General features: G+C 52.9%; 2 protein-coding genes across 6 annotated transcripts in view; both read left to right on the top strand.

The window, feature by feature from the left end:
• Sptbn4 (spectrin beta, non-erythrocytic 4) overlaps positions 1–13484 on the top strand; it is a 75601-nt gene extending 62117 nt beyond the window's left edge. For 3 of the 4 annotated variants that reach the window (XM_020166916.2, XM_074057129.1, XM_074057130.1), the window contains 10 exons: positions 1388–1632; positions 4864–5002; positions 5120–5204; positions 5574–5770; positions 6569–7188; positions 8153–8225; positions 8832–9124; positions 10607–10780; positions 10968–11010; positions 12455–13484. In XM_020166916.2, coding sequence (XP_020022505.2) covers positions 1388–1632; positions 4864–5002; positions 5120–5204; positions 5574–5770; positions 6569–7188; positions 8153–8225; positions 8832–9124; positions 10607–10780; positions 10968–11010; positions 12455–12613 — 2028 coding nt within the window. In that variant the 3' untranslated portion in view covers positions 12614–13484. The remainder of the gene's footprint in view (positions 1–1387; positions 1633–4863; positions 5003–5119; positions 5205–5573; positions 5771–6568; positions 7189–8152; positions 8226–8831; positions 9125–10606; positions 10781–10967; positions 11011–12454) is intronic. The other variant, XR_012442493.1, reaches the window with a different exon arrangement.
• Positions 13485–13849: 365 nt separating this feature from the next.
• Shkbp1 (SH3KBP1 binding protein 1) lies at positions 13850–25827 on the top strand. Of its 2 annotated transcripts, none has more exons than XM_074057111.1 (18): positions 13850–13982; positions 14188–14241; positions 14372–14417; positions 14525–14598; positions 14906–14964; positions 15216–15296; positions 16248–16409; positions 16490–16580; positions 16666–16856; positions 17456–17571; positions 18239–18326; positions 18410–18526; positions 20658–20828; positions 23229–23384; positions 23804–23900; positions 24752–24930; positions 25197–25308; positions 25417–25827. In XM_074057111.1, exons 1-18 carry the CDS (start codon positions 13897–13899, stop codon positions 25646–25648), a joined length of 2112 nt encoding a protein of 703 aa, XP_073913212.1. In that variant the 5' UTR covers positions 13850–13896; the 3' UTR covers positions 25649–25827. The 2 variants fall into 2 exon arrangements, with proteins under 2 accessions (XP_073913212.1, XP_073913211.1); XM_074057110.1 differs by having other exon boundaries at positions 25194–25308.
• The last annotated feature ends 87 nt before the right edge of the window (positions 25828–25914 follow it).

The raw sequence follows: 25914 nt of genomic DNA, 5'->3' as shown, positions 1-25914 counted from the left end.
AAGTGATAAATCCAGATGTGGGATCCAAATGGAAGTGGGAAAGGGCTAAGAGAAATTTGTTTGGGGGTAGATAGAAATTAGACAGCAGATCCTTTTATGGAAATCATGATTTTTTTTTTTCTGAAAGAAATTTTATGGGGGGAGGGTTAAAGGCAAAAGGCAACAGGGTTAATAGAAATCAGGCAGAGAGGCGGAGAGGAATGGGGGTCTGAGAAATCAGGTGGAAATGAGGATTTGGCCCTAGCAGAACTCAAGCCTCCAGGCTGAAGGGAATCTGATGTCAGGTCTGATGGGAGGTAGAAATCGGACACTTAGTTTTATAAAACATGTGGATGACATTTAGAAATCGGGCTGAGAGTGACAGTAGATCTGATAGAAAAGGGGGAGTGTCACTCTGGAAGAAACTAAATGATTGGACCGGAAGAGCAAACCAGACTGGCACAGCAGAACCAGTAGAAATTAGGAAGGTCTGGGGGTGTGGTCAGCGATAGAACGCTCGCAGGTGGCGGGGCACACATGATCAGAACTGAATAGCCATTTGGAAACTACTTTGCTAGTCGGTAGTAAGTCTGATATAAATGGAGAGAGGGAAAAATTGGGAAGCATATCTAATAGATACTAGGATGGAAAGAGGTTTCCTGAAACAATGACTCTGAAACAAGATAGAGGTGGGCCTGGGGCAAAAATAGTTGAGACCCAATAGAAATAAGAGCTCTTGGACCAAAAGAAGTCAGGCAGTGAACGGAAGGAAACCCAGTAGAGAGCTAAAAGAAGTCAGAACGCAGGTAGGTCAAACAGTCAGGCAGCAGGCATGAGAGAAATGTGGTAGTGAGTCTACAAGTCAGAAAGCAGGGAAGACCACGAGAAATCAGGCAGCGGATACAAGGAATGCCCGGTATTGAGATCACAGAGCACTGGCTCCTTGTATCTTGAAGTTGTGCGGATAAGGGGAAGACAGTGGAGCCAGGCCTTATGGGCAGAAGGGGGGTGGAGCCTGGGCCAAAGGGGCGGACAGAGGGTGGAGCTTGGGTCTCTGGCAGGAGGGTGGAGCCTGGGCCAGGAGTGGGAGGGGTTGGGGGGACTGGAAAGAGTGTGATGGGGAAGAGGGTGGAGTCTGTTGGGGAGAGGGAGGAGGGAAGAAGGTGGAGCCTGAGCCACAGGGGAGGGGATGAGGGTGAAGCTGGAGCCTTAGAGGAGGGGGAAGAAGGTGGAGCCTGGACCACAATGGAGAGAAGAATGTGGAGTCTGGGCCACACGGGAGGGGGGAGAAGGTGGAGTCTGAGCCACAAGGGAGGGGAAGAGGGCGGAGCCTGGGCCACAGGGGCGGGGAAGAGGGCGGAGCCTGGTGGTGGTGGAGGGCTGGAACCTCAGCTGGCCTGGCCCTCAGGTCCGGCAGCTGCAGGAGGGGGCGGCCCAGCTGCGGACGGTGTATGCGGGCGAGCACGCGGAGGCCATCGCCAGCCGGGAGCAGGAGGTGCTGCAGGGCTGGAAGGAGCTGCTGGCAGCCTGCGAGGACGCCCGTCTGCACGTCAGCTCCACGGCCGACGCCCTGCGCTTCCACAGCCAGGCCCGCGACTTGCTCTCCTGGATGGATGGCATCGCCGGCCAAATCGGGGCAGCCGACAAACCGAGGTTGCCCCTCAGCCCGCTTTGGGCTTCCTGTTTCTGGCAGCTTCCCCCAGCTTTCCCTGGTCCATCCATGGTCCCCTTCCCGTAGGAAGCCACAACAGCCAACACCTGTGTGCCAGGCCCTGTTCTAGGCCTGGCATTGGGGGCTCAGAACATAGGGCATCCTCCTGTGCTCTGTCCTCCCCAGGTGCCCACCTCTTCCCTCCCTGTTGGGATGTCACAGTGTAGGATGGGCTGAGACCAGAATGGGGCAGGAGAGGAGTGGCGCTGTATTTGTCAGGGTGAACAAGCAATTCCAGCATCCCAGGTCTTATCCTAGTAGGCACTGATTGCTCACATAATGGTTCTCTGTCAGTGTCCTGCAGAAGACTGTCCCACGGTAACTGGCAGCCAGGGACCTCCTGGGGTCATTTGCTGGACCCTCTGCACAGATGCCAGTGGAGAAAGGTCACCGCTGAGCCCAGCGGTGTGCCCTGGAAGAAAAGAACCTGAAGGGTGTGGACCGGTGGCATCATCCCTGTGGTGTGGGCCTTGAATCCACTTTTATTTTCTCAGCAAATATTTATTGATTTGGTGCTGGGGATCCAACCTAGGGCTTCAAAGGCTGGGCTTATGCTCTACTCCCAGCCCTATGAGTGCCTGGTGTGGGCCAATCCCTTGCCCCAAGATAGCTTACATTCTGAGGATGGAAACAGGCAATAAATTACTAAACCAACCACCCCTAATATTAGTTCATAGAGCAAGACAGTGCTACCAGGAAAAATAAAGCAAGAAAGCCAGTTGTGACAGCTGTGGTCCCAGCACTCAGGAGGCAGAGGTAGGAGGATCATGGTTTGAGGCCATCCCAGGCAAAGTTAGCACAAGACCCGATCTGCAAAACTAAAAAGCAAAAGTGCTGGGGGCGTGGCTCAGGTGATAGAGTGCTGTGTGAGAAGTTCAAGACGCTGAGTTCGATCCCCAGTATGGGAAGAAAAAGAAAGGGAAATCAGAGCCTGTCTGAGAGTGTGATATTTGAGTGGAGACCTGCATAAATGGATGGATGAGTCAGGTAAAGACTTCTCCGGGTGGGAAGGCACATGCAAAGGCCTGAGGTGGGTTGTAGAAAACGGGTGAGGAAGAGTCAGATGATCCCTGTGCCTGGACAGAGTGAGTGGGAGGAGAGTGAAGAGTGGAGGAAGTGAGGTCAGAGGAGCAGTGGTACCCCGGGGCCACACATGGGAAAGAGCTTTCCCTTTCCCTGAGTGAGATGAGAGCCACCAGAGAGTTTAGAGCAAGGAGTGGTGTGCCAGGAAGTGCATTTGAGAAAAATCACTCCGATGAGGAACAGACTGGGAAAGCAAGGGAAGACCTGGAAACACGTAGACCAGTCAGGAATCCGCTGCAATAATACCGATTCCAGAGGATGGCAGCGTGGACCAATGTGGTGGTTTTTGTCATGAAAAAATAAACTGTACACAGAAGTAGGGATAAAAGTACAGTGAATCCACGTGTGTGTTGAGTAACACCTGGCTTGACTGACCATCAGCATTTGGCCAATGCTGCTTTGGGAGTTACGCACTCTCCTACACTCCCTTTGCTTGTATTATTATGTTATTTCAAAACATATCTCAGGCTTTAATTGGGCATGGTGGTGTGTGCCTGTAATCCCAGCGCTAGGAGGTTAAGGTGGGAGGATCTTGAGTTCAAGGCCAGCCTGGGCTTACATAGTGAATTTGAGGCTAGTTTGGGCTACATAGCTAAACCCTCCCTCAAACAACAACAATAAAAAATAATGACTAAGCCAGGCACCAGTGGCTTACGCCTGTGATCCTAGCTACTCAGGAGGCAGAGATCAGGAGGATTGTGGTTTGAGGCCAGCCCTGGCTAATAGTTCGAGAGACCCTATCTCAAAAATACCCAGCGCACAAAAAAGTGCTGGCAAAGTGGCTCAAGTGGTAGAACGCCTGCCTAGTAAGCATGAGGCTGTGAGTTCAAAACCCAGTACCACCACCAAAAAAAAACCAAACAAACCAAAAAGCTATGGTGGGACCTTCAGAAATTTGGTATTTATAGGGCTAGATATGGTGGCACACATCTGTAATGCCAGCTACTCCAGAGGCAGAGACAGGAGGATCATGGTTCAAGGCAGCCCAGGGTTAGACCCTATCTCAAAAACTGAACTAGGGGTGAGGCTCAAGTGGTAGCATGCTTGTTTGAGGGCCAGAGTTCAATCTCCAGTGCCGAAAAGAAAAATAAATTTGGTATTTGGTCATAGAATGGTGCTGTCCAATAATTCAAGCCACAAATGTGAACCACAGATATAATTATTTAAATAGTTTTTGGAACCACATAGAGTTTTTAAAGGAAGCCAGTAAGACTAAATCTTAGCAATACATTTTATTTAACTAAATAGACTTAAGATGTTAAGACTTCAACCTCTAGTTATTATTAAAATTATTGAGGTATTTTACCTGCTTCTATACACTAAAAGCTCAATCTCATATGAGCTTTAGAGTTCAACACACCTCTATTCGAGGGCTCAAATGGCCACACGTGTCTAGTGGCTGCCACACCAGACAGCCCAAACTTGCCAGGTTCCATTACTTAGTGGAACCTTCAAAAACGTAGCTATAGAAGTTAGACAAATTGGTCCAGAGCTAGGTACTAGTAGTTTGTACCTGTAAGCCTAGCTACTTGGGAGGCTGGGATTTGAAAGACTGAGATTTGAGGCCAGCTTGGGCAAATCGCTTGTGAGACCCCACCTCCAAAATAACCAGAGCAAAATGGCTCAAGTGGTAGAGCATCTGCTTTGCAAGCATGAAGCCTAGAGTTCAAACCCCAGCCCCCCCAAAGTAAAAGGAAAAATTTGGTCTAGCATGGTGCCACATGCTTGTAATCCCAGCTACTCAGGAAGCAGAGGCAGGAAGATGGAGACTTGGATGCTGGCCTGAGCTCCATAGGGAATTCCAGGCCAGCCTGGGCTACATAGCAAGACCCCCATCTCAAAAGAAAAAAATAAGTTAGAAACACTGGAACTTGAAATTCTAGAAAGTTAGAATAACAGAAGAGTGAACTTTTGGCAATGTGGACGATTGAAAACATTGAATTGGTGAAGACCCCGAAGCCATAGTGGGCAGGTGTCCTGAGAGGCTGTGGCAGGCAGCCCCACGGTTTGGGCTTTCTGGGAGCTGCACAGAATGGTCCGATGGAGGGTACCTGCCTGTGGCTCAGATCCCTGCCTGCCGCCCTCTGCAGGGACGTGTCGTCTGTGGAGGTGCTCATGAATTACCACCAGGGCCTGAAGACTGAGCTGGAGGCCAGAGTGCCCGAGCTGACCACCTGCCAGGAGCTGGGGCGCTCTCTGCTGCTGAACAAGAGCGCCATGGCTGATGAGGTGGGAAGGGCAGGGGGAAGGGGGTGGGGGGAGGGGGGCCCTTCTCCCCCTGCCTGGGCGCATTGGGGTTGGAGCCCCTCCTTCCCTCATGTCCTTCCTCTGACCCACTGCTGCCAGATCCAGGCACAGCTGGACAAGCTGGGAACCAGGAAGGAGGAGGTGTCGGACAAGTGGGACCGCCATTGGGAATGGCTCCAGCAGAGTGAGTGGGGGCCGAGACACACAGGGCTCAAGGACACAGGGCCAAGCACTGACACGTCTGGCCAAGGGCCAGAAGATGATATGAGTTTGTTTTGCACACCACCTGTGGATGCCCAGAAGCGAACACAAGGGCCTGGGGGGGGGGTGGCGTTAATAAGGGGGCTACCTTGTCACTGAATCCCAGGCACCTAGGGGGAGAAACTGGTACCTTCAGAAATAGCCCCAGCCCCTGTCACTCTTGGAGAGCCCAGAATGCCAGGGATGGGATGGGGGAAGCCAGAGGGGCATGGGAGGCCAGAGAAGACAGCCGCTGCCCCAGGAAGGACCCCCAGACACTCCCAGCGCCTCACCTTGCGTGCTTGCCCCCCAGTGCTGGAGGTGCACCAGTTTGCCCAGGAGGCGGTGGTGGCCGATGCCTGGCTGACAGCCCAGGAGCCGCTCCTGCAGAGCCGGGAGCTGGGCAGCAGCGTGGATGAGGTGGAACAGCTCATCCGGCGCCACGAGGCTTTCCGCAAAGCAGCTGCAGCCTGGGAAGAGAGGTTCAGCTCGCTACGGCGACTGACCACGGTCAGCACCCCAGATCCCGACCCGCCCCCGCCGTCCCCACGCCTTCCCTGGTATGAGGCAGAAGCACCTGGACTTGAAGGAGACAGATCCTTACTCGGCTCCCAGTGGGTGCAGGGGTGGTGGTGGTGGGGTGTATGGCGAGGAGCAGACTGTCACTTGTGACAACACAGAGTGGTCAGAATTTTGATGGGGAAGAACAGGTAGAGAACAGGGGCTGGAAGGGGTAGGCACAGGGGTCTGTGGGAGTCCAGAGTACTTGCTTTGGCTTTGGGGAGTCCAATATGAGACTTGAAGAATGTGGTGAGGAGACCATTATGATAAAAGACTTGAGTGTGGTTAGATATTAGGAAAAGAGAAAGTGGGAGTCAAAAAGACACCTAGAAGCCACATGGTGACTTATCAGGAGGATCGTGGTTCCAGCTCAGCCCAGGGAAAAAGTTACCGAGACCTTATCCCAGATACTCAGGAGGCATAGGTAGGAGGCCAACTGAAGCAAAAACACCCTAAGATTCTATCTGAAAAATAACTGAAATAGGGGCGGGTGTAGCTCAAGTGGTAGAGCGCTGAGGCCCTGAGTTCAAATCCCAGTACTGCCAAAAAAAACAACAACCCGTGATTGTTGAGCCAACTTGCCCGAAGAATAGGAATTAAATTCTTGGCCGAGAATAAAGTAGGGCAGGGCCTGAAAACCTTGCTTCTAATCAACTGAATGTTGAGACAAAAACCCCAGAGCGCTTTTCCTCACATCACCCCCCCCCAAACACACTTTCAACCTGACCCCGGTCCCTTCTTCCCCAGATCGAGAAAGTCAAGGCAGAACAGAGCAAGCAGCCACCCACCCCCCTGCTGGGGCGCAAGTTCTTTGGGGACCCCACGGAACTGGCGACCAAGGCAGCGCCCCTGCTGCGGCCAGGGGGCTACGAGAGGGGCTTGGAGCCCCTGGCCCGCAGGGCCTCGGACACGCTGTCAGCCGAGGTGCGGACCCGGGTGGGGTATGTGCGCCAGGAGCTCAAACCCGAGCGCCTCCAACCGCGCATTGACCGCCTGTCGGAGGTCCCGGGAAGGGCAGAGCCCGCGGCCCCGCCGGCCGCACCGGTGGACACGGCGGAGACCCCCGGGCCCCCCGCGGTAACGGAGCAGGTCCGGCCCCGGCCGGAGCGCCAAGAGTCAGCTGATCGCGCGGACGAGTTGCCCCGGAGGCGGCGGCCGGAGCGGCAGGAGTCGGCGGATCAACCCGAGGAGGCTGCGCGGAGGCGACGATCCGAGCGGCAGGAGTCGGCGGAGCACGAGGGGGCGCACAGCCTTACGCTGGGCCGTTACGAGCAGATGGAGCGGCGGCGCGAGCGGCGGGAGCGGCGGTTGGAGCGCCAGGAATCCAGCGAACAGGAGACGCCCACCAGGGGAGACCTGGTCAAGGGGTGAGGGAGGCCATGTGCGACCAGGCAGTAAGGGTAGGGGGAGCTAGAGCTCCCAGGGCTGCGCAGGCCCAGTGGCGGGCTTCTGGGCTCAGATCCGCCTAAGGAGCAATGTATCTTTGTGATTCGCACTTTGCAGTTATAAACTGAGGCTGAAAGAGGGTAGATGTGCCCATTGTCTCACAGAGGCAATTAATTCTTCCTGTTGAATGAAAAAGGCAGATTGCCTTCCTACAGGGGCAGTTTCTCAGCTAAGGAGTCTTGCATGGATTCCCGGGTGTCCCCTGGCGGATTTTTGTTCTGCACACATTTCCCCGACACAATTTCGATAGCCTTAAGAAGTGTCATCACCACTGTATGGACAGGGCAATGGAGGCACAGGAGGCCAGGCACTCGTTTGGATAAACAAGGACTGGAGCCCAGGCCTTCCAGTTATCCAGTTAACCAGAGATAACTGGACCCTGGAGAGAGGTCAGGACATGATTGCTTCTTGACTCTTTTTAAATTTCCTATTTTATGGACTTTGCTAAAGGAGAGAGGTGACCAGACCAGTCCCAGCTCCACCTTCATGTGGTTCACAATCCAGGGGGAGAAACAGCTTGTCATTGGACAGTGATGACCCAGAATGAATGGGCCTGGATGGATGAAGTCTAGGGACTTGGGAGCTCAGGAGGTGGGTGGAGAAAGCCAACACTATGTTCAAAGGCTTGAAGGCATCAGTTTTCCCTTTGCTTTTTGGGCTGCTTAAAACTAGATGAAGAGACAGGTCAGTCCTCCGCTCAGCATCTGTGTCTGGAATATCAGCGGTGTGTAAAGCACGCAGCTGCAGGAGACTGTGAAAATTGGACAGGGGCTTGGAGTTTCAGGCTGAGGGGTGGAGGCTCCCCTGTCCAGCCAGACGGGTGTGGCAAAAGGCACCTCCCTTCCATTGATCTTTCTGCCTTCTCCCCTGCACCCCTTCCCCCAGGAAGGCCACCCTGGCTGACATTGTGGAGCAGCTGCAGGAGAAAGAGGCAGGCCCTGGGCTCCCTGTTGCAGTGGTAAGTTGAGCCTCAGGATGGGTTGGGGTGTGGGGGCATGAGAACCCCTCACCTCAGAGCAGGAGCCAGGATCTCAGAAATAACCGGTGCCTCTCCCCCATCCCCTTAACTGGACCCTTTAGTCAGCAAGGACTTTCGGGGACCCTCAGATGCCCCCAAAGTCTGAAAGATGGGGTCACCGACCTAAAAGACTTCTGTCCCCCCCAACCCCGCCCTTTCACACACACATATATAGCCTCTGAACTCTTCTCATATCTATTCTGGACTCCCTGTTTCTCCAGGGGGTCCCAAATTTCCTCATGGACAGTCACAAACACACACAGAAGGCAGTCCCAGATTCCTCCTACAGGAAAACCTTGCACCCCACCTCCGTAAGATTGAACCCATTCTTGCCACCTTCCGGAGAGATCCCAAAGAGGAATCCTAGTAGACCCAGGGGTTCCCCTAAAAGTTAGGCTTCCAGCTCTAGATCCTCCCATGGCCGCCTCCAAGACAGATGGACCTGCAGATTATGGGACCCCCAGACCCACGGGCTCCCCCAGACAGATGAGCCTCCCACCCCCTCCATGGACAGCACCCCTCTTCCCCCTCCCTTCATTCACACAGCCGTCGCTGCCTCAGCCTCGCGAGCTTCCCCCCGGCCGCCTGCCCAACGGGCTTGAGCCGCCCGAGCGGACACCTCGGCCGGATCGGCCGCGGGCGCGGGACCGGCCCAAGCCGCGACGGCGGCCGAGGCCACGAGAGGGGGGTGAGGGCGGGGGAAGCCGGCGCTCGCGCTCCGCCCCGGCCCAGGGAGGCTCCGCCCCCGCCCCTCCGGCTCCGCCCACTCACACAGTGCAGCACGAGGGCTTCCTGCTGCGCAAGCGCGAGCTCGACGCTAACCGCAAGTCGTCCAACCGGTGAGCGTGTGGGCGGGGCTTTGGACGGAGGCGGGGCCCAGGATAAGCGTGTCCCATGAGTGAATATTGGGCCAGAGGAGGGGCGGGTCACCGAACACAAGCAATGAAGGAAGGGCAATGGCCTAAGGTTAGTGCGGCCAGTGGTTGAGTGGATGAAATTAAGATGGGCGAGAGACGAAAACGTTGTGAAAGTGAATAAATTGGGACCCATTTTCATAGTGACCTACACAGGAGTTGATTGTAGCTAAGGAGCAAGGTGGGGGTGGAATCCCCAATAGCATGGGTTCCAACAGCATGGGAAGTGGAGCATTGAGATGTCTTCCAAGCCAGGCGCCGGTGGCTCACGCCTGGACTCAGGAAGCAGAGATCAGGAGGATCGCAGTTCAAAGCCAGCCTGGGCAAATAGTTTGAGAGACTCTATCTAGAAAAAAAATCACAAAAAGTGTACTGCCCCCTCCCCTCCAAATGTCATCCAACAACTGAGCATGGTGATGCACGTCTGTAATCCTAGCACTCAGTAGGCTGACGCAGGAGGATCACAAGTTCCAGGCCAGCCTGGGATACAAAGTAACATCCTGTTCAAAAGAAAGATGTAATCCAATCCAGCCTATGAGAGGGTTGGGCCCACCCTCGAAGTTTCAAATGAGGGAGAATCTGAAGGAACAGAGTCTAAACTCAGAGACTGAGTGGAGTGGAAGAAGTATCTCACTTATTTCCAAACGAGAGTCTAACCTTTTTTTTTTTTTTTTTTTGTGGTACTGGGGCTTCAACTCAGGGCATTCACCTTGAGCCACTCCACCAGCCCTATTTTTGTGAAGGGTTTTTTGAGACGGGCTTTGAACTGGTGATCCTCCTGATCTCTGCCTCCTGAGTAGGTAGTGGAGTGAGCCGCTGGCGCCCGGCTGAGCCTAACCATTTTTTGTATGTGTTTACTCTTGGAGTTCAACTCCTAGTTGCTCAACACAGTTTTGTCCAAATAGGAGGCAGAATCTGGGGAAAGGCAGAGCCCAAAAAAGTAGCACTGGCCTAGGCCCAAGACATGAAGTGGACAGGGAGGCTTTAGACTTTGCTGGGGTCTGGAGGTAGTCTTTCTTCCTTGTTCTTAGGCCAAGATAGGAATAAAGAGGAGTACCCAGTGTATTTTACTTGTGGGGGACATTACCCTAGATTGGGGCTTTGGTTGTGGGGGAGACCAGAATTATTCTTTCCAGAAAATAGACCAATTGATCCTCCACGAAGGAACTTGGTGAGGGGTAGTGAAAGGGGGAGGAAGGCATGGAAGGGGGTAGGCCAAGCCCAGCAGAGGTCAGCCTGGGCAGAGGTTTAGTACTGGGAGCCTTAGCTGCTCCTGTCAGTGCAGGAACAGCCAAAAAAAGAGCATCTCAGCCATATGGTGAACTAGCTAGAGCAAAGGCCCAGGGTATTCTGTGCATGAACATGTGAGTGCTCAGCTCTGCCTTGAGCCCCATCTCATCACCCCAGGTCATGGGTGAGCCTGTACTGCGTGCTCAGCAAGGGGGAGCTGGGCTTCTACAAGGACTCCAAAGGCCCAGCATCGGGGGGCACACATGGCGGGGAACCACTGCTCAGCCTGCACAAGGCCACCAGCGAGGTGGCTAATGACTACAAGAAAAAGAAGCATGTCTTCAAGCTCCAGTGAGCCCCCCAGCCCCCAGTGTGCAGGAGGGAGGGATCCAAGGCCCACCTTCCTTTTCCCAGCAGGACCCGGGTTCCTTTGGAAGACATTTGGTGGTGGTGTGGGGATGAAGGCTGGGGGGCTCATTGGATCACTTGAAGGATCCCTTCCCTTGGGATCCTTCAAGTCCTGTGTTTCCTCCTGCAGGACCCAGGATGGCAGTGAGTTTTTGCTCCAGGCTAAAGATGAGGTGAGATCTGGTCCTTTTACACACTATGTGACCTTTAAAATGACTCTGTCCCAGAGTGATGGGGCTATAGAAGGGAAACACAGGGGCCAGAGTTAGCAGGGTTGTAATGAGAAAGCCCATGGGTAGGGAGAGCCCAGAGGAGGTTCCTAAACCAGGGGTGGGGGGAAGGGTTCACGGTGGGTGGCCTGGAAGCCCTGATGTCAAAGTCCAACCTCCTTGCCTTGGCCACTCAGATGAGATTGGAAAGATAGGAAGAAATTAGCTTTAAAAAGGAGTGATCCAGAGACCAGGTTCAGTGGCTTATGACTGTAATCCCAGCTACTCAGGAGGTGGAGAGTAGGAGGATTGAAGTTTGAGAATGATGGTCTGGGCAAAAAGTTAGGGAGAGCCCATCTCAACAAGTAAGCAGGATGTGGTTGTGTGTGCCTGTCATCCCAGCTACACAGTAGGTACAAGCAGAAAGATCATGGTCAGAGGACAGCCAGGGCAAAAAAAAAAAAAAAAAAAAAAAAGCAAGACCCTAGCTGAAAAAGTAACTAAAGCAAAAAAGGGCTGAAGGTATGGTTCAAGTGAGAGAGCCCTAGGCCATGAGTTCAAACTCTGGTACCAGCAAAAAAAAGGGGATGGGGCTCATCCAGATAGAATAGTAAGTGCTGGACCCAGAGGATAGAGTTGCAAAGGGTTAACTGCTGGAAGACAAAGTACAGGAGTAAAACTCATGGTCCCAGAAAGGTCTCCAAGGGTCTGGATCTGCCAGGCAGCATGTGCCGTTTGGAGGAGGTTGGATTTTGTCCTCAGGGCACTGGGGAGTCATGGCAGGGTTTTGAGCCATGGAGGGTTAAAATGTTGTGTAATAACATTTAGCTACCATGTGTAGGGTAAATTGTAGGGGGTGAGAGTGGAGTTGGGGAGACCAGGAGGCAGCCAGGACAGGAATCCAAGAGGGAGAGTCCCTCAGGGATGGGACTAAGGGGTCAAGGAGGAGGCACAGGCATGGAGGTTGGCTGAGATGTTGACAAGAATGCCTATCACTGGTATCTCATCTAGTCCTTACAGGAAGCCATATTCTCTTATGCTTAGGCCTTATTCTTTTGTGCTTCCTCAGGAAAATGGAGATAAAACATAGTTTCTTATCATGAGATTTTGGTTCATGCAGAACACTGAGCACAGGGCCTGGTAAATGTCAGTACTCTTTTTTTGGTTGTCCATCTCTGTAGTGGGAGTTATTTATAATCCTAATACATAGGTTTGAGTGAATGACTACGAAAGTGCTTAGAAAAGAGCCTGAGTAGTAAGTGTAACTGTCTGCTTCCTAATCGTCATTATCTTTATTACCCCCTGATTTAACAGAGGGGGAAACGGAAGTCAGGGAGGGCAGGCTAGTTCTAAATTATTCAGCTCCTGTCTTCCAAATACGGACTCTGTGCCCTGCTTCTTCCTTCAGGAGGAGATGAACGGTTGGCTGGAGGCGGTGACCTCCTCGGTGGCAGAACACGCTGAGATCGCCCGCTGGGGCCAGACACTACCCACCACATCATCCACAGACGAGGGCAACCCCAAGCGCGACGGCGGGGAGCGCAGGGCCAGTGGGCGCCGGAAGTGATTCGTGGCACCCCCAGGGCCTGACAAGTCTGTCCCTCCTCTCTGCACGGTGGGCACGAAGGCACTTTCTCTTCCAGAAGGGCAGGATTACGCTGCAGATGCGCCACAATGGGCACTGGAAAGGAGGGGACTTCTCCCGCACCCAAAGAAATGGTGGTGGGGGGATTGCTACCCCTATAGCCATATCTCGGCCCCTTCCTGCTCGCCACCCCACCCCAGGTGCTGGGGCTCCATTCTTTTTATGCAATAACTGAGCTTGGTGGAGGCGGGCAGGGGGACAGTTGAGCCAAGCCCCCTGACCCATCCACAGATCCTGCCCCAAGAAGCTGGGGTGGTGGGGGCGATAATTCCTGGCCTCCTCTCCGCCCTAAGGATGGGCACGGGGGCGCTGGTGAGGTCCCCTGGACCATCCAGGGTGCTAGGGGGTGGGGAGGGGACAGTCCCTCCTCGCCTTTACCTCACTTCCAATGCTGCCTTGATCTCTGTCTGGGAGGGGGGAACGAAGGGGCCCTAGCCCCTGCACTCCACCGCCTCAGAGCCATGCGATTAATTCCTGAGTTTATTTTTTGCAAAACGTCGACCCTCCCCCTCCCCGCCCCGCATCCGCGAAGGCTTTTAATGGGAGGGACGTCAAAGCTCAAAACTGCCTTCCTCTCCCCTCCCCCCTCCAGCTGTAAATGCCACTTCACGAGGGGAGGGGTGAGGGGAAGCCCTCCCCCTGCATGCTTCTGGCTGGAGCACCTCCCTGGGGAGTGGGGGATCAGGGTTGTGGGCAGTCCCCATGGCAACCTGGAGAAGCCGCTGGGGCCCCGGCGTGGGGCAGTGTGGCAGGCGCACACTGTATGTACCTATAATAAATCCTTTAGCTTTGACGGTCTACGCTGGTTTGTTCGCGTAACTTGGACTGCGCAGGAGGAACCGAAGGGTGGGCTGGGACGGGGGCGGTGACTGCGGAGATCATCTAGATGTACTCCTTGGTGTGGACTTATTTCGCGGTGTGAATACACACTTCTCCATGAATCACCTACATGTCATACTTAAAATAGGAACCGTAAAGGGATGGGGAAGTGATTAAACTTCCCCAAAGGAGCCGCCTTGGTCCGCTACGTCCAGGTCAGGAAAGGCCGCCCTCTTTAAAGAGGCGGAGAATTTAACTGCGACGAGCGGGCGCTCGGCCCAATCCTCGGCGGCCCCGGGAGTCTTCAGCCCTATGAGCACGAAGTGGGGGCGGGGTCTGGTTGCAACCCGGAAGTGGGTGCTGGCTGCCAGGCTCGCCCTGGGGCCATGGCTGCGGCGATTACTGCAGCTGAGGGGGTCCCGGGTCGGGGACCTCCAGGAGAAGTGATTCATCTGAACGTGGGAGGCAAGAGGTGACTGTGGGAAATTTCCGAGGCCCCATTCTCGGGGACGGGGAGCCGAATGGGAGTACCCATCTGTCCTGGGGAGTCCTTGTCCATCAAAGGGTTGCTCCGCCCTGTGCTGAAGGCTCCGAGCCTGGAAGAACCTTGCGGGAGGGGGCGGTGTTCCTCATCTTCTCCCCATCATCTCGTGCGTCCACTTTACTTCCCCGTCCAGATTCAGTACCTCTCGCCAGACTCTCACCTGGATCCCAGACTCCTTCTTCTCCAGGTGATAAGTAGAGCGAGTTTGGGACGAGGGCAGAGGGGTAGGAGGAGAGGGTGTGGGGAGACCTACTTTCCACCACTAACACTTCACCTCCTTGGGGCCGTGATACCTGCTTTGTTTCCTCTTCCTGTAGTCTTCTGAGCGGACGCATCTCGACTCTGAAAGATGAGACTGGCGCAGTGAGTAGGGCAATAGCTGAAATGGGGGCGACCGGTAGGAGGAGGGACAGGACACCCACTCACGTCCGCTCTTTGCCTTGTCCATCCCCTGCCCCCTTTTCCCACAGATCTTCATTGACAGGGACCCCACTGTCTTCGCCCCCATCCTCAACTTCCTGCGCACCAAAGAGTTGGACCCCAGGTTGGTATGGATAAAAAGGGAGTCCCCCACCGTCCTCACAACCATGGAAGTCTCTTCTCAGAGTGTTCCCTTAAGCGCCATTCTTTTAAAATTATTCAGAATCTTGGTCATTTAAAAGTTACCTGACCTTAGAATTCCCCCCAAACACACCCACACACTTCACTACTCTTGTCATTGCCCCTTAGAATCTTTATCCTTTCAGACTTACTGAGCTACCTCTCAAAATTCTCTGTGCAGTTTCCTCCTCACAATTCTTTGCCCACTCCCATACCCCAGATTTTGACCCCTAGTCAATTCTACTACCCAGGGGTGTCCACGGTTCCAGCCTTCTCCACGAAGCTCAGTTCTATGGGCTCACTCCACTGGGTAAGTGGGAACTCACCCCCGACTTCCCTTCAGTTTGCATCCTCGTTGCATAGAAAACCAGCTCTCTAAGTATGCCTCCTGAACGCTCTCTACCCCTCCTCCCACTCTGTCCTGGAAGAGGGTCGGGTTAGAGCTGAAAGCACTGGATTCGGTCCTGGCTGTGATGATAGGAATGGTCAAAAGAGATGGGGAGGTGAATAGGAGCCTGCCTCAGTGTCCCCTAAGGCCCAGCATTGAGCACTTTGTTGCAGTTCGTCGCCTGCAGCTGAGGGAGGAGTTGGATCGATCTTCTTGTGGAAATGTCCTCTTCAATGGTTATCTACCTCCACCAGGTGGGCACTCAATGAAAAGGAGCGGGCAGACTAAAGACTATGTTTCCCATAATGCTGTAGCACTTGCGTGCCAGGACTATGAGCACTGAGACATCATGGGAATTGTAGTTACGTATCAAAGGCTTGGTTTGATGCTTGGAAAGGAAGTAGGAAACAGCATTTTCTGTGAGGCAGATGGGCCAGCTAGTTCTCCTTAAAGCTCCGAAGCATGCACTAGAGCCTGATGGGAGTTGTAGTCCACATTTGATTTCCTTGTGGGAAAACTTTGGAAGAGCTGGGTTCTTTTGCACAGAGGGGAAAATATTAAAGGTAAGTTACTGACTGAGCTCTCTGTGAAACCTTGCATCATTCAGCTTTGGAAAAGTCTGCCTCAGAGGTTATTGGGAATTGTTACTAGGTTTTGCTGATTGGTAAAAGGAACAGAATGTAAAACTTAATGTATGACTTTTTTCCTCCTAACCTCAGCTATTATATTATCTTCATGAAATTTGCCAGATATAAAGAGCCAAACTATTATTTTCCTTAGTTTTACCCCGCTTCTCAAAACATCAGTTTTAAATAGAACCTTTATAACACTACCTTTATACCCCAATACAAAGCAAGCATGAAAATAAGACTCAAACATAACAGTGGTATTAGACTCTGGGTAGAGACTGTTTGTCACCTACCAAGCACAAAGACGTCTCTTATTAGGAGAGAAGATTAGCAAGTGAAGAGGGGTTAATGTCTCCTAGCACCAAACTGATTCTTGCTCTGTAATGGGCTTCAGGGAACTGAAAAGGACTAACTCCCGTGTCACACTATGTAATTGAAAGCTATGCCTGGCACCACTAACATTTTCACCAGGATACTGTGGTCTATGGGGAGGGGAGAGCTGAATATGTTATGTTGTAGTTTAATTGCTTACAGACAGCCATAATTACAATTATGGTTACTCTGTCCCTTCCCCAGTATTCCCAGTGAAACGGCGAAACCGGCACAGCCTGGTGGGGCCCCAGCAGGTTGGGGGGCGCCCATCCCCAGTACGACGAAGCAACACAATGCCCCCCAACCTGGGCAGTGCAGGACTGCTGGGCCGAATGCTGGAAGAGAGAGCCCCCCCCTCCCCTTCAGGTAAGTTTCTGTCTTCTGGGAGGTTAGGGCAGCCTGTGGGTCCTTGTGACCTTGCTCTGGTCCCTTCTCTTCCCCACCAGGACAACCAGAGGAGCCGGGAATGGTGCGCCTGGTGTGTGGTCACAAGAATTGGATTGCTGTGGCCTATGCCCAGTTTCTTGTCTGCTACAGGTGCTGGGAAGGGGGTGGCAGCAGAGGCTCTGAGCCCTGGATTAGAGGGTTAGAGGTGGCAGTTGTAATGGCTCCCATCCTACAGGCTGAAGGAAGCATCTGGCTGGCAGCTGGTGTTTTCCAGCCCTCGCCTAGACTGGCCCATCGAACGCCTGGCGCTAACTGCCCGGGTGCCTGCTGGGGCTTTGGGTGAGCATGACAAGATGGTGGCAGCAGCCACCGGCAGTGAGATCCTGCTGTGGGCTCTACAGGCAGAAGGCGGTGGCTCTGAGATAGGTATGTCCACAGGTTGTTTCCAGAAGCCTCTACCTTGAAGAATTCTATGACCTGTTAAAATAATCCACTCTATAAAATTCTCAAACCCATAAGAATTCCTTGCCTAAATCTAATAGAAATCTCTTTACCCCATGAAAATGTTTCTGTCCTTCAGAATTCCATATCCTGTTGGAATTCCTTGGCCTTTTAGGGGAATCTACTCACTACAATTCTCTCCTCCATCAAAATACCCTGCCCTGTTGGATCTCTTTGCTCTGTTAGAATGTTCCATGCCAGTAAAATCCCAGGGCCTGTTAGAATCTGTGTTGACATTAGGAATACGACTTGTTAGGCCAAATTGTCCCTAAAAAAAAAAAACCTCAGTCCTCCCTAAGAGCCCTCAGCCACTGGGTGTTTTGCCCTGTTGGATGTCTCAGTGTATTAGAATTCCCCAGTACCGCAGAGAACCACAGCTGTTAGAAATCCTGTATAATTTCTCCTAGAATCCTCTATTCAGGGAGGTACCCGGGGTCCAACAGAACCCTCTGGCCCTTAGAGAGTTCCTACCGCCACCCTCCTCCCTGTGAAGCATGGTCCCAAATGAGCCTTCTCTGCCCCAGGAGTCTTCTACCTGGGGGTGCCTGTGGAAGCCTTGTTCTTCGTTGGCAACCAGCTCATTGCCACAAGCCACACGGGGCGCATCGGAGTGTGGAATGCAGTCACCAAGCACTGGCAGGTCAGGGTTCTGGCCAGCCTGGTTCCCCTTTTTTAAGTGTCCAGATTATACAGACCCACCCCACCTGGAGAGAGTCAGAGAACCCAGCAGTGGACAGGGCCTGGGTGTGTATGATAAAGGCCCATGAAGAATCCAAGAGGCCTTCCCAGAGGAGGAGCTGCAGAGCATGGGTTTAGAAAGGAAAGGAGAGAATTCTCCTAGCATTGGGTGAGGGACCAGGTGTAGGGAAGATGGTGTAAGAGGCAGGAACCCAAATAGAGCTAGATCTGGTGGTACACACCTATAATCCCAGCACTTGGGAGGCTGAGGGAGGAGTATTAGGAGTTTGAGGCCAGTCTGGGATGCACAGTGAGATTGAAGTTGAGAAGAGACAGAAGGAGGGTGAGAGAGAAAGGCACAAAGGGAGTCACACAGACAGGCAGAAGTCAGGTAAAGTCCCACAGCTGGCGAGCCTGGGAGAAGTGGGTTCTGGAGAGGGAGAAGTGGGTTCTGGAGAGGGAGACGTGGGTTCTGGAGAGGGAGACGTGGGTTCTGGAGAGGGAGACGGTTCTGGAGAGGGACATGTGGGTTCTGGAGAGGGAGACGTGGGTTCTGGAGAGGGAGAGGGCACACTGGAAGCGAAGGTGGGAAGGGTCCTTGCCACTGCCTCCTGCTGCCCGGGCCCCAGGTCCAGGAGGTGCAGCCCATCACCAGTTACGACGCGGCGGGATCCTTTCTCCTCCTGGGCTGCAGCAATGGCTCCATCTACTACGTGGGTGAGCAGCGGCCTCCCCTGGGACATGAGGGGCAGGGCAGGCCTGGCACCTTGGATAAACCCACCCCACCCCTGCCTACCCAGATGTGCAGAAGTTCCCCCTGCGCATGAAGGACAATGACCTCCTTGTCAGCGAGCTCTACCGGGACCCGGCGGAGGATGGAGTCACTGCCCTTAGTGTCTACCTCACCCCCAAGACCAGTAAGTTATGATACAGCTTTTGCCCCTGCTGTCACAAGCCAGCTGTGTCTCTGCTCACGTGGCCTGTCGTGGGACTTATCATTTAGTCATTCAGCAAAGATACACATACATACATACATATATGTATTTTTTCCCCCCTGGCAGCACTGGGTTTTGAACTCAGTGCCTCATGCTTGCTAGGCAGGTCCTCTTACTGCTTGAGCCACTTTGCCAGCCCTCAGCAAATATTTCCTGAGCACTGTTCTACATGCTGGACTGTGACCAGCCTCTGTACCAGGGGCAAAACAGGCCACTGATAATCTTTGTGTTCCCTCCCATCTCTGATCAGGGTATGATAGTTGCTTGTTTGTAAAACCAAGAACATGCATATTGTATAGTGGACAAATCCAAGTTCTTATTTAGGGCTACACCCCCCCTTTTTTTTAACTGTGCTGGGGTTTGAACTCAAGCACTGCTTGAGCCATGCTTGCAGCCTACTTTTGTTTTCTTGATGTTAAATGCAAAAGCCCATCTATTTTGATTTTGAGACATAATTCACATAACAAAATTCGTCTTTTTTGTTGTTGGTGGTGCTGGGGTGGTGGGGAATGAACCCAGGGCCTCACGCATGCTATGCCAGCATGCTACCACTGAGCTGTACCCTGAGCCACATCCACCACTTTAAAGTGCACAATTCAGTTGGTTTTAGTATATTTACAAAGTCATATAACCAATCATCCACCATCCAGTTTTTCATTTAGCAGAATGGTTGTTTTTTAGAGGTTAGTGCTTTCTGATCTGAAGTTATCTGTCTACCCCAGGTCACAAAGATTTCCCCTGTTTTATTCTAGAAGCTTTTTTTTGTTTCATCATTTACACATTGCATATGGTGTCAGGTAGGGGTTACAGTTCCTTCTTTCCTAGCAGGAATAAGTTAATCATTGACCTAACTTCAGTGCACATTTGCACCCTTCTTGTATTTCATTTATCTACTCCTTTCTTCCCTATGTCCCTCCCTACTGCCCACTGCTATTCCGTCATGTCTAACACTTATCCTTTCCTTTGCATATGTCCTTACAAAATGGAGGTTGTAGGGGGTGCAAGTGGCTGACACCTGTAATCCTAACTACTCAGGAGGCAGAGATCAGGAGGATCAAGGTTCGAAGCCAGCCGAGGCAAATAGTTCTCAAGACCTATGTGAACTATGTGAAAAATTCCATCACAGAAGAAAGGGTTAGTGGAGGCTCAAGGTGTAGGCCCTGAGTTCAAACCCTGGTACCACAAAAACAAAAAAAGGAGGTTGTAGATGTGTCTTTAAATTTCCAGAAATGATACTGGAAATATATTTCAGTTGTTCTCTTACATCTTGTTACTATTTGTAACCACAATCCGTTGCCCATGATTGCTGCACAAAACTTTTTTTTGTTTTGCTTTTTGTTTTTGTGGTTTTTTTTTTTTTTTTTAATTTTGATCCTTTCAAAATGTTCTATTTGTTTGTTTTTGTGGTACTGGTGTTTGAACTCAGGGCCTCATGATTGCTAGGCAGGCGCTCTACCACTTGAGCCACTCCACCTACTGCACAAAATGTTCTTCCCTCCCTTCTTTCCGTACTGGGGGTTGAACTCAGGGCCTTGTAATTCCTAGGCAGATACTTTACCATGTGAGCCACATCTCCAGCCCTTTTTGCTTTAGTTGTTTTGGGGACAGGGTCTTGCTTTATGCCCAAGCTGGTGTACACAGCAGTCCTATTTATAATTCCCGGATGGCTGGAATGACAGACACATGCCACCATGCCCAGCTTTTATTGGTTGAGATGGGGATGGTTCTCATGAACTTTTCCCCTGGGCTGGCCACCAGCCTCAGTCCTCCTGACCTCCACCTTCCAGGTACCTAGGACTATAGGTGTGATCCACCATGTCTGGCCTCTCTGTGTTTCAATCTCTTCCCTCTCTTATTGGGTCAGTCTTTCTCTGTCTCTCTCTGTATCTGTGCCTTTGTTTCCTTGGCCCTCCATTTCTCACATCTCACTACCTTTCTCCCCTTCTCTCCTGGCTCTGGCTCTGGCTCTATTCTCTGCCTGTCTCTTTCTTTCTGCCTTGGTTTCTGTCTCTCCTCAACATAGGCCCTCTCTTCATCCTTGGCCCCTCACCAGGTGACAGTGGGAACTGGATTGAGATCGCTTATGGCACCAGCTCAGGGAGTGTGCGGGTCATTGTGCAGCACCCTGAGACAGTAGGCTCAGGACCCCAGCTCTTCCAGACCTTCACTGTGCACCGCAGCCCTGTCACCAAGATCATGCTGTCTGAGAAGCACCTCATCTCAGGTAGGTCCCCCTGCAGGAGAGTTGGCTTGGGTAGGAGTGAGGATTTCTACTGCAGATGGCTGGTAGGGAGAGAGCTCTGCAAGGCTGATGGTGGCAGAGAGACCAGGAGAGGAATTGCAGAACTGAGAGAAGACTCAATTGCAAGGCTGTAAGGGGACCAGTCTGGGGTATAGAGCATGGGGAGGGGGGTGTGGAAAAGACCTCATGAATTGGAAAAGCATTTATTGAGCATCTACTGTGTACCGGGTACAGGGAATACAGTGATAAATGAGACAGGCCAATCTCTGCCCCCACGGAGCTAATGTTCGAGTGGGGTGGCAGATGGTAGATAAAGGCCTGGCACTAGTGGCTTACGCCTGTAATCCTAGCTACTTGGGAGGCTGAGATTGAGAGGATTGCAGTTCGAGGCCAGGCCAGGTAAATAATTCAAGAGATCCCATCTTCAAAATAACCAGAACAAAATGGACTGGAGGTGTGGCACAAGTGGTAGAGTGCCTGCCTTGTAAGCCCAAAGCCCTGAATTCAAACCCTAGTCCAATCAAAAAACACAAAAATAATAGAGCCAGAGAGTTGCGTGCAATGGCTGGTGCCTGTCATCCCAAGCTATGAGGGAACCTGAGATAAGGAGGATCACAGTGCCAGCCCAGCCTAGTTCGTAAGACCCCATCTCAATGGAAAAAAGCGGAGCATAATGGTATGTGCATAATGGTATTCCAGCTGTGGTGGGGAGCTTAAAATAGGAAGGTCCAGGTCAGCCTGGGTAAAAAGCAAGACTCTATCTCAAAAATAACCCAGAGCAAAAAGGCCTGGAGGCATAGTTCAAGTGTTAGAGCTCCTGCCTAGCAAGCAAAGCCCTGAGTTCAAACCCCACTACTGCACACCCCCCCAAAAATGTATGTACATATATAGAGAGGGTGGAGAGAGCAACAGAGATAGAACCAGTTGTGGTGACACACACTTGTAATCCAAGCACTTGGGAGGCAGAGGCAAGAGGATTGGGAGTTCAAGGCCAGCCTGAGCTACATAGTGAGACCCTGTCTCAAAAAATAAATAAAATAGCTGGGCCTGGTGGTGTACATCTATAATCCCAGCACTCAGGAGACAGAGACAGGATTGTCATTCTAGATACCTAGGAAAGCATAAATGGGAGGATCGCGGTACAGGCTTGCCTGAGCACTTTTGAGACCCTATCTCAAAAATAACCAGTGGAAGTCAGGTGCCAGTGGCTAATGTCTGTAATCCTGGCTGCTCAGGAGGCAGAGAAATCTAGAGGATCCCGATTAGAAGCTTGAACAAATAGTTTGAGAGACCCTATTTCAAAAATGCCCAACACAGAAAAGGGCTGGCAGAGTGACTCAAGTGATAAAGTGCCTCCCTAGCAAGTGTGAGGCCCTGAGTTCAAACCTCAGTACCATCAAAAACAACCAAAAGTGGTATATGGCTATAGAGTGTCAATCTAAATAAAAGAGAAATTCTGGGAAGAATAATGACATTTATTTGGAAGGGGCAGAGCACTGGAATGGGACTACACAGACATAGTAAACTATGGATGTATTCAAAGGGGTCATGGCAAGGGGAAGAAGTTTGTTGCTATTATTTGTTGCACTTTGTTTCGTTTTGAGACAGCATCTTCCTATGTTGCGAAGGCTAGCCTCAAATTCCAGTTCCTCCTTATTTTAGCTTCCTGAGTCCTGGGATTACAGTTGTATACTCCCACTTGGCTTAAGTGACTCCATTTTGATTCTGACAACTCACATTTCTTTCACAAGAGTGTAGGAGTCACTGGAAATGGGTAATTCAGGGAGGGTCTGTTTGAGGAAGAACCTCTGAGCTGAAATGAGGGGATAAGCACTGCAGATTGGCAGGGACAAAACATTCCAGACAGTGGGAACAGGCACTGCAAAGACACTGAGGTGAGAGGATGTTTGGTGTGTCTGGGGATTGCAGAAAGCCCCTGAGCCTGCAGAGGAGAGAGCAAGGGGGTCAGGGGGAGGAGATGAGGGCAGAGAGGTGCTGGGAGCGGGAACTGCGGAAGGGCTCTGAGCAGGGGAGAGACGTGGCTGCACTCAGGTGTTCACAGCTCTCTCTGGCTGACTGTGGGGACCAAATGGGAGCAGGGAGTCCAAGGAGGGGGCTGTCACAGTGGTCCAGGCAGTATATGAGGTGGACGCATCACAGTGGGCAGTGGCCAGAGTAACGTGAGGCCAGGCTCATTTTGGAGGTAGAACAACTGAATCTCTGACCATTTGGAATTCTGTAACAGAAAATTCTCTGAAAGGGAAGGACTCAGGGGAGTCTGGAACCTGGTGTCTCTGAAAGGGTCACCCTGGCGCTCAGGTAGTTCGGGCCACATGGATGTCATGGCCAGACCTGACTTTCTGTTATCCCCGTGTTCCTCAGTCTGTGCTGACAACAACCACGTGCGAACGTGGTCTGTGACTCGCTTCCGAGGTATGATTTCTACACAGCCGGGTTCCACCCCGCTCGCCTCCTTCAAGATCCTGGCGCTGGAGTCAGCAGACGGGCATGGCGGCTGCAGTGCTGGCAATGACATTGGTGCCTACTGACCCCTGGCTCCCTCCTTGCTGACCCCTATAGATCTCTACTGACCCACCGAGATGTCCTGGCCAACCTCTGTCCCCTTCATTTTTGATCCCCTACTGACCCCCACTGATTTCCACCTGACCCATGATGATTTCTGTTCACTCCTGGCTGAACCCTGTTAGGTAGCTGACTCTGCTACCTTCATTAGTTCCTACTGACTGCCACATGGCCCAGGGCCCCATCTCCACAGTCCAGTGCCCGATTCCTTGATGGGCCTGAATTCATTGACCTCTTTAACCCCGCCCAACTCCTGTAGCCTGGGAATGGGACCTAGGTCTGGGAGGGGACCAGTAGTGGCGTAGGAAGAAGCACCTTGGGATCTGAAGGCCCAAGGGACTGTGACTGGCCCTGATCCCATCCCACCTGGCTAGGCCCCTACGGTGAGCGAGATGACCAGCAGGTGTTCATTCAGAAGGTGGTGCCAAGTGCCAGCCAGCTCTTCGTGCGACTTTCATCCACTGGGCAGCGGTGAGGACTGTCCCACCAAATGGAGGGGATGTTGGGGAGAAGACAAGATGCCAGCTGGGTTAGGGGCCAGAAAGGGGTCCCCAGCCAAGGGGCAATGAGGGAGCAGAGGACTGGAGGGTGCACAGGCCTGGTGGGTTTGGGGGCTAGAGGGACCAAAGGTGTGACGTGTGGGTGAGGTGATGCTGGAGAACCTTATTGTGCTGGACCTGAGACAGAGGGCCCAGTACAGTAATGGCAGGAAGAGAATGGCATGGGGAGTTACAGGGAAGGGGATAGGGAAGAAAGGCACAGGCAGAGGATTGGGGACAAAATGGGGAGGTGCAGGCAGAGGGTCAGGGATGGGATGAGGAGGGTAAGGCAGAGAGGGATGGGGTAGGAGGCACAGGTACAGAGTCAGGCCTGGATGGGGCACAGGAAGCTGTAGGAGCCCAGAGCAGGTGCTAGCTCCAGCAGGGAAGGGGGCCTGGGAGGGTTCTCTTGAAGAGGAACCTTGAGCAGAAGAAAGGAGAGGGACAGGGCGTGTCCAGTGCAAAGGCTGGGAAGGGCTCCACGGGTAGGAGGCCAGGATCGTGGGCCCCTGGAGCTGGGGTAAGAAGTGGTCACATGGTTGGGCAGGCTTGTGGCCTGTCCAGTTTGTAGAAAGCTGAAGCTTTGTCCTGAGTGCTCCAGGGTCATTGTAAGGAATGAACACGAGAAGGGATGGGGTGAGGCCAGGTGCCTGGTGTGAGAGAGGAGGAGGCAGCCATGGGAGAGATGCCAGGTCCTGGGTTGACTGGTGGGAGGTGGGATGAGACTTGGAGGGACCAGGAACAAGCAGCAGATTTTGACCTCTCACCCTTTGCTTTCTATAGGGTGTGCTCAGTGCGCTCCGTAGATGGATCCCCCACAACTGCCTTCACCGTGCTGGAGTGTGAGGGTTCCCGGCGGCTCGGCTCCCGGCCCCGGCGCTACCTACTCACAGGGCAAGCCAATGGGAGCCTGGCCATGTGGGACCTGACCACAGCCATGGATGGCCTCGGCCAGGCCCCTGGTATTTCCCACCTCACTTTGCACACAGTCCAGGCCCCACACTCACCCAGAACCCTGACCCACAGCACCTACTTCCACAGGGTCTCCCTTCCTAAGGCCTTGCCTCTGGCCCACTTCCCTGCCCTCCAGCCTCTCCTCGTCCTTGTTTTTCCACCCCTCTCTCATGGACTCTGACCCCTGCCTGTCGATCTCTGCATCCTTTCACCTATCCCGGCCCTGCACTACAGTTACTGTCCCTTGCCTCCTGACTCTGCTTCCTTCCAGCAGGTGGCCTGACGGAGGAAGAACTGATGGGACAGTTGGAGCAGTGTGAGCTGGCCCTGCTGGCTTCCTCTCGGGGCTCTCTCCCTAGCCCCTCACCCCGGACCTCTCTCACCAGGTAGCTGCGGCTCCGGTCCCCATTCTGAGGAACAGCCCCCAGGCCTTGTGGAAGGGGTGGCCGCCTGGCCCATGATGCTAGTAGGTTAGTGACACCCCCCCACTTCAGTCTCTACTCAGCCTCCAGTAACACCTCCCTGACTGGCCGTCATGGGAGCCCCAGCCCCCCACAGGCGGAGGCCCGGCGCCGAGTGGGAGGCAGCTTCGTGGAACGATGCCAGGAACTGGTACGGAGTGCTCCAGAGCCCCGTCGGCCACCAACACCAGCCCCTCGGCCCTCCACTGGCCTCGGGGCTCCCCTCATGCCTCCCAAGAAAAGCTTCAATAAAACTTCCTTTTGAACACAGCTGCCATGGTGCCTTTGGATACCCTGATTCCAGGGGACTCAGGTGCCTCCCTGCTTTCTGTTGGAGCCCTGGGTTCAGGGCCAGGGCCTCCTTGAAGTGGTCATTGTTACCAGGCCTCCATCTTTTCCCTTTTCTGGAAGCCAAAGTCACCCCAATAAAATCCTCACTGCCAATACCTTGTTTGCATTCTTAGTAGGTTTTGGGATCCCCAGGGAAGGGATGGGGGAGATATGGGACCCAATCAGGTTCCTGCTGTAAAT

This window comes from Castor canadensis, chromosome 16, assembly GCF_047511655.1.
Source record: "Castor canadensis chromosome 16, mCasCan1.hap1v2, whole genome shotgun sequence".
Lineage (NCBI taxonomy): Eukaryota > Metazoa > Chordata > Mammalia > Rodentia > Castoridae > Castor > Castor canadensis.
This window is presented reverse-complemented; position numbering and strand designations above follow the sequence as displayed.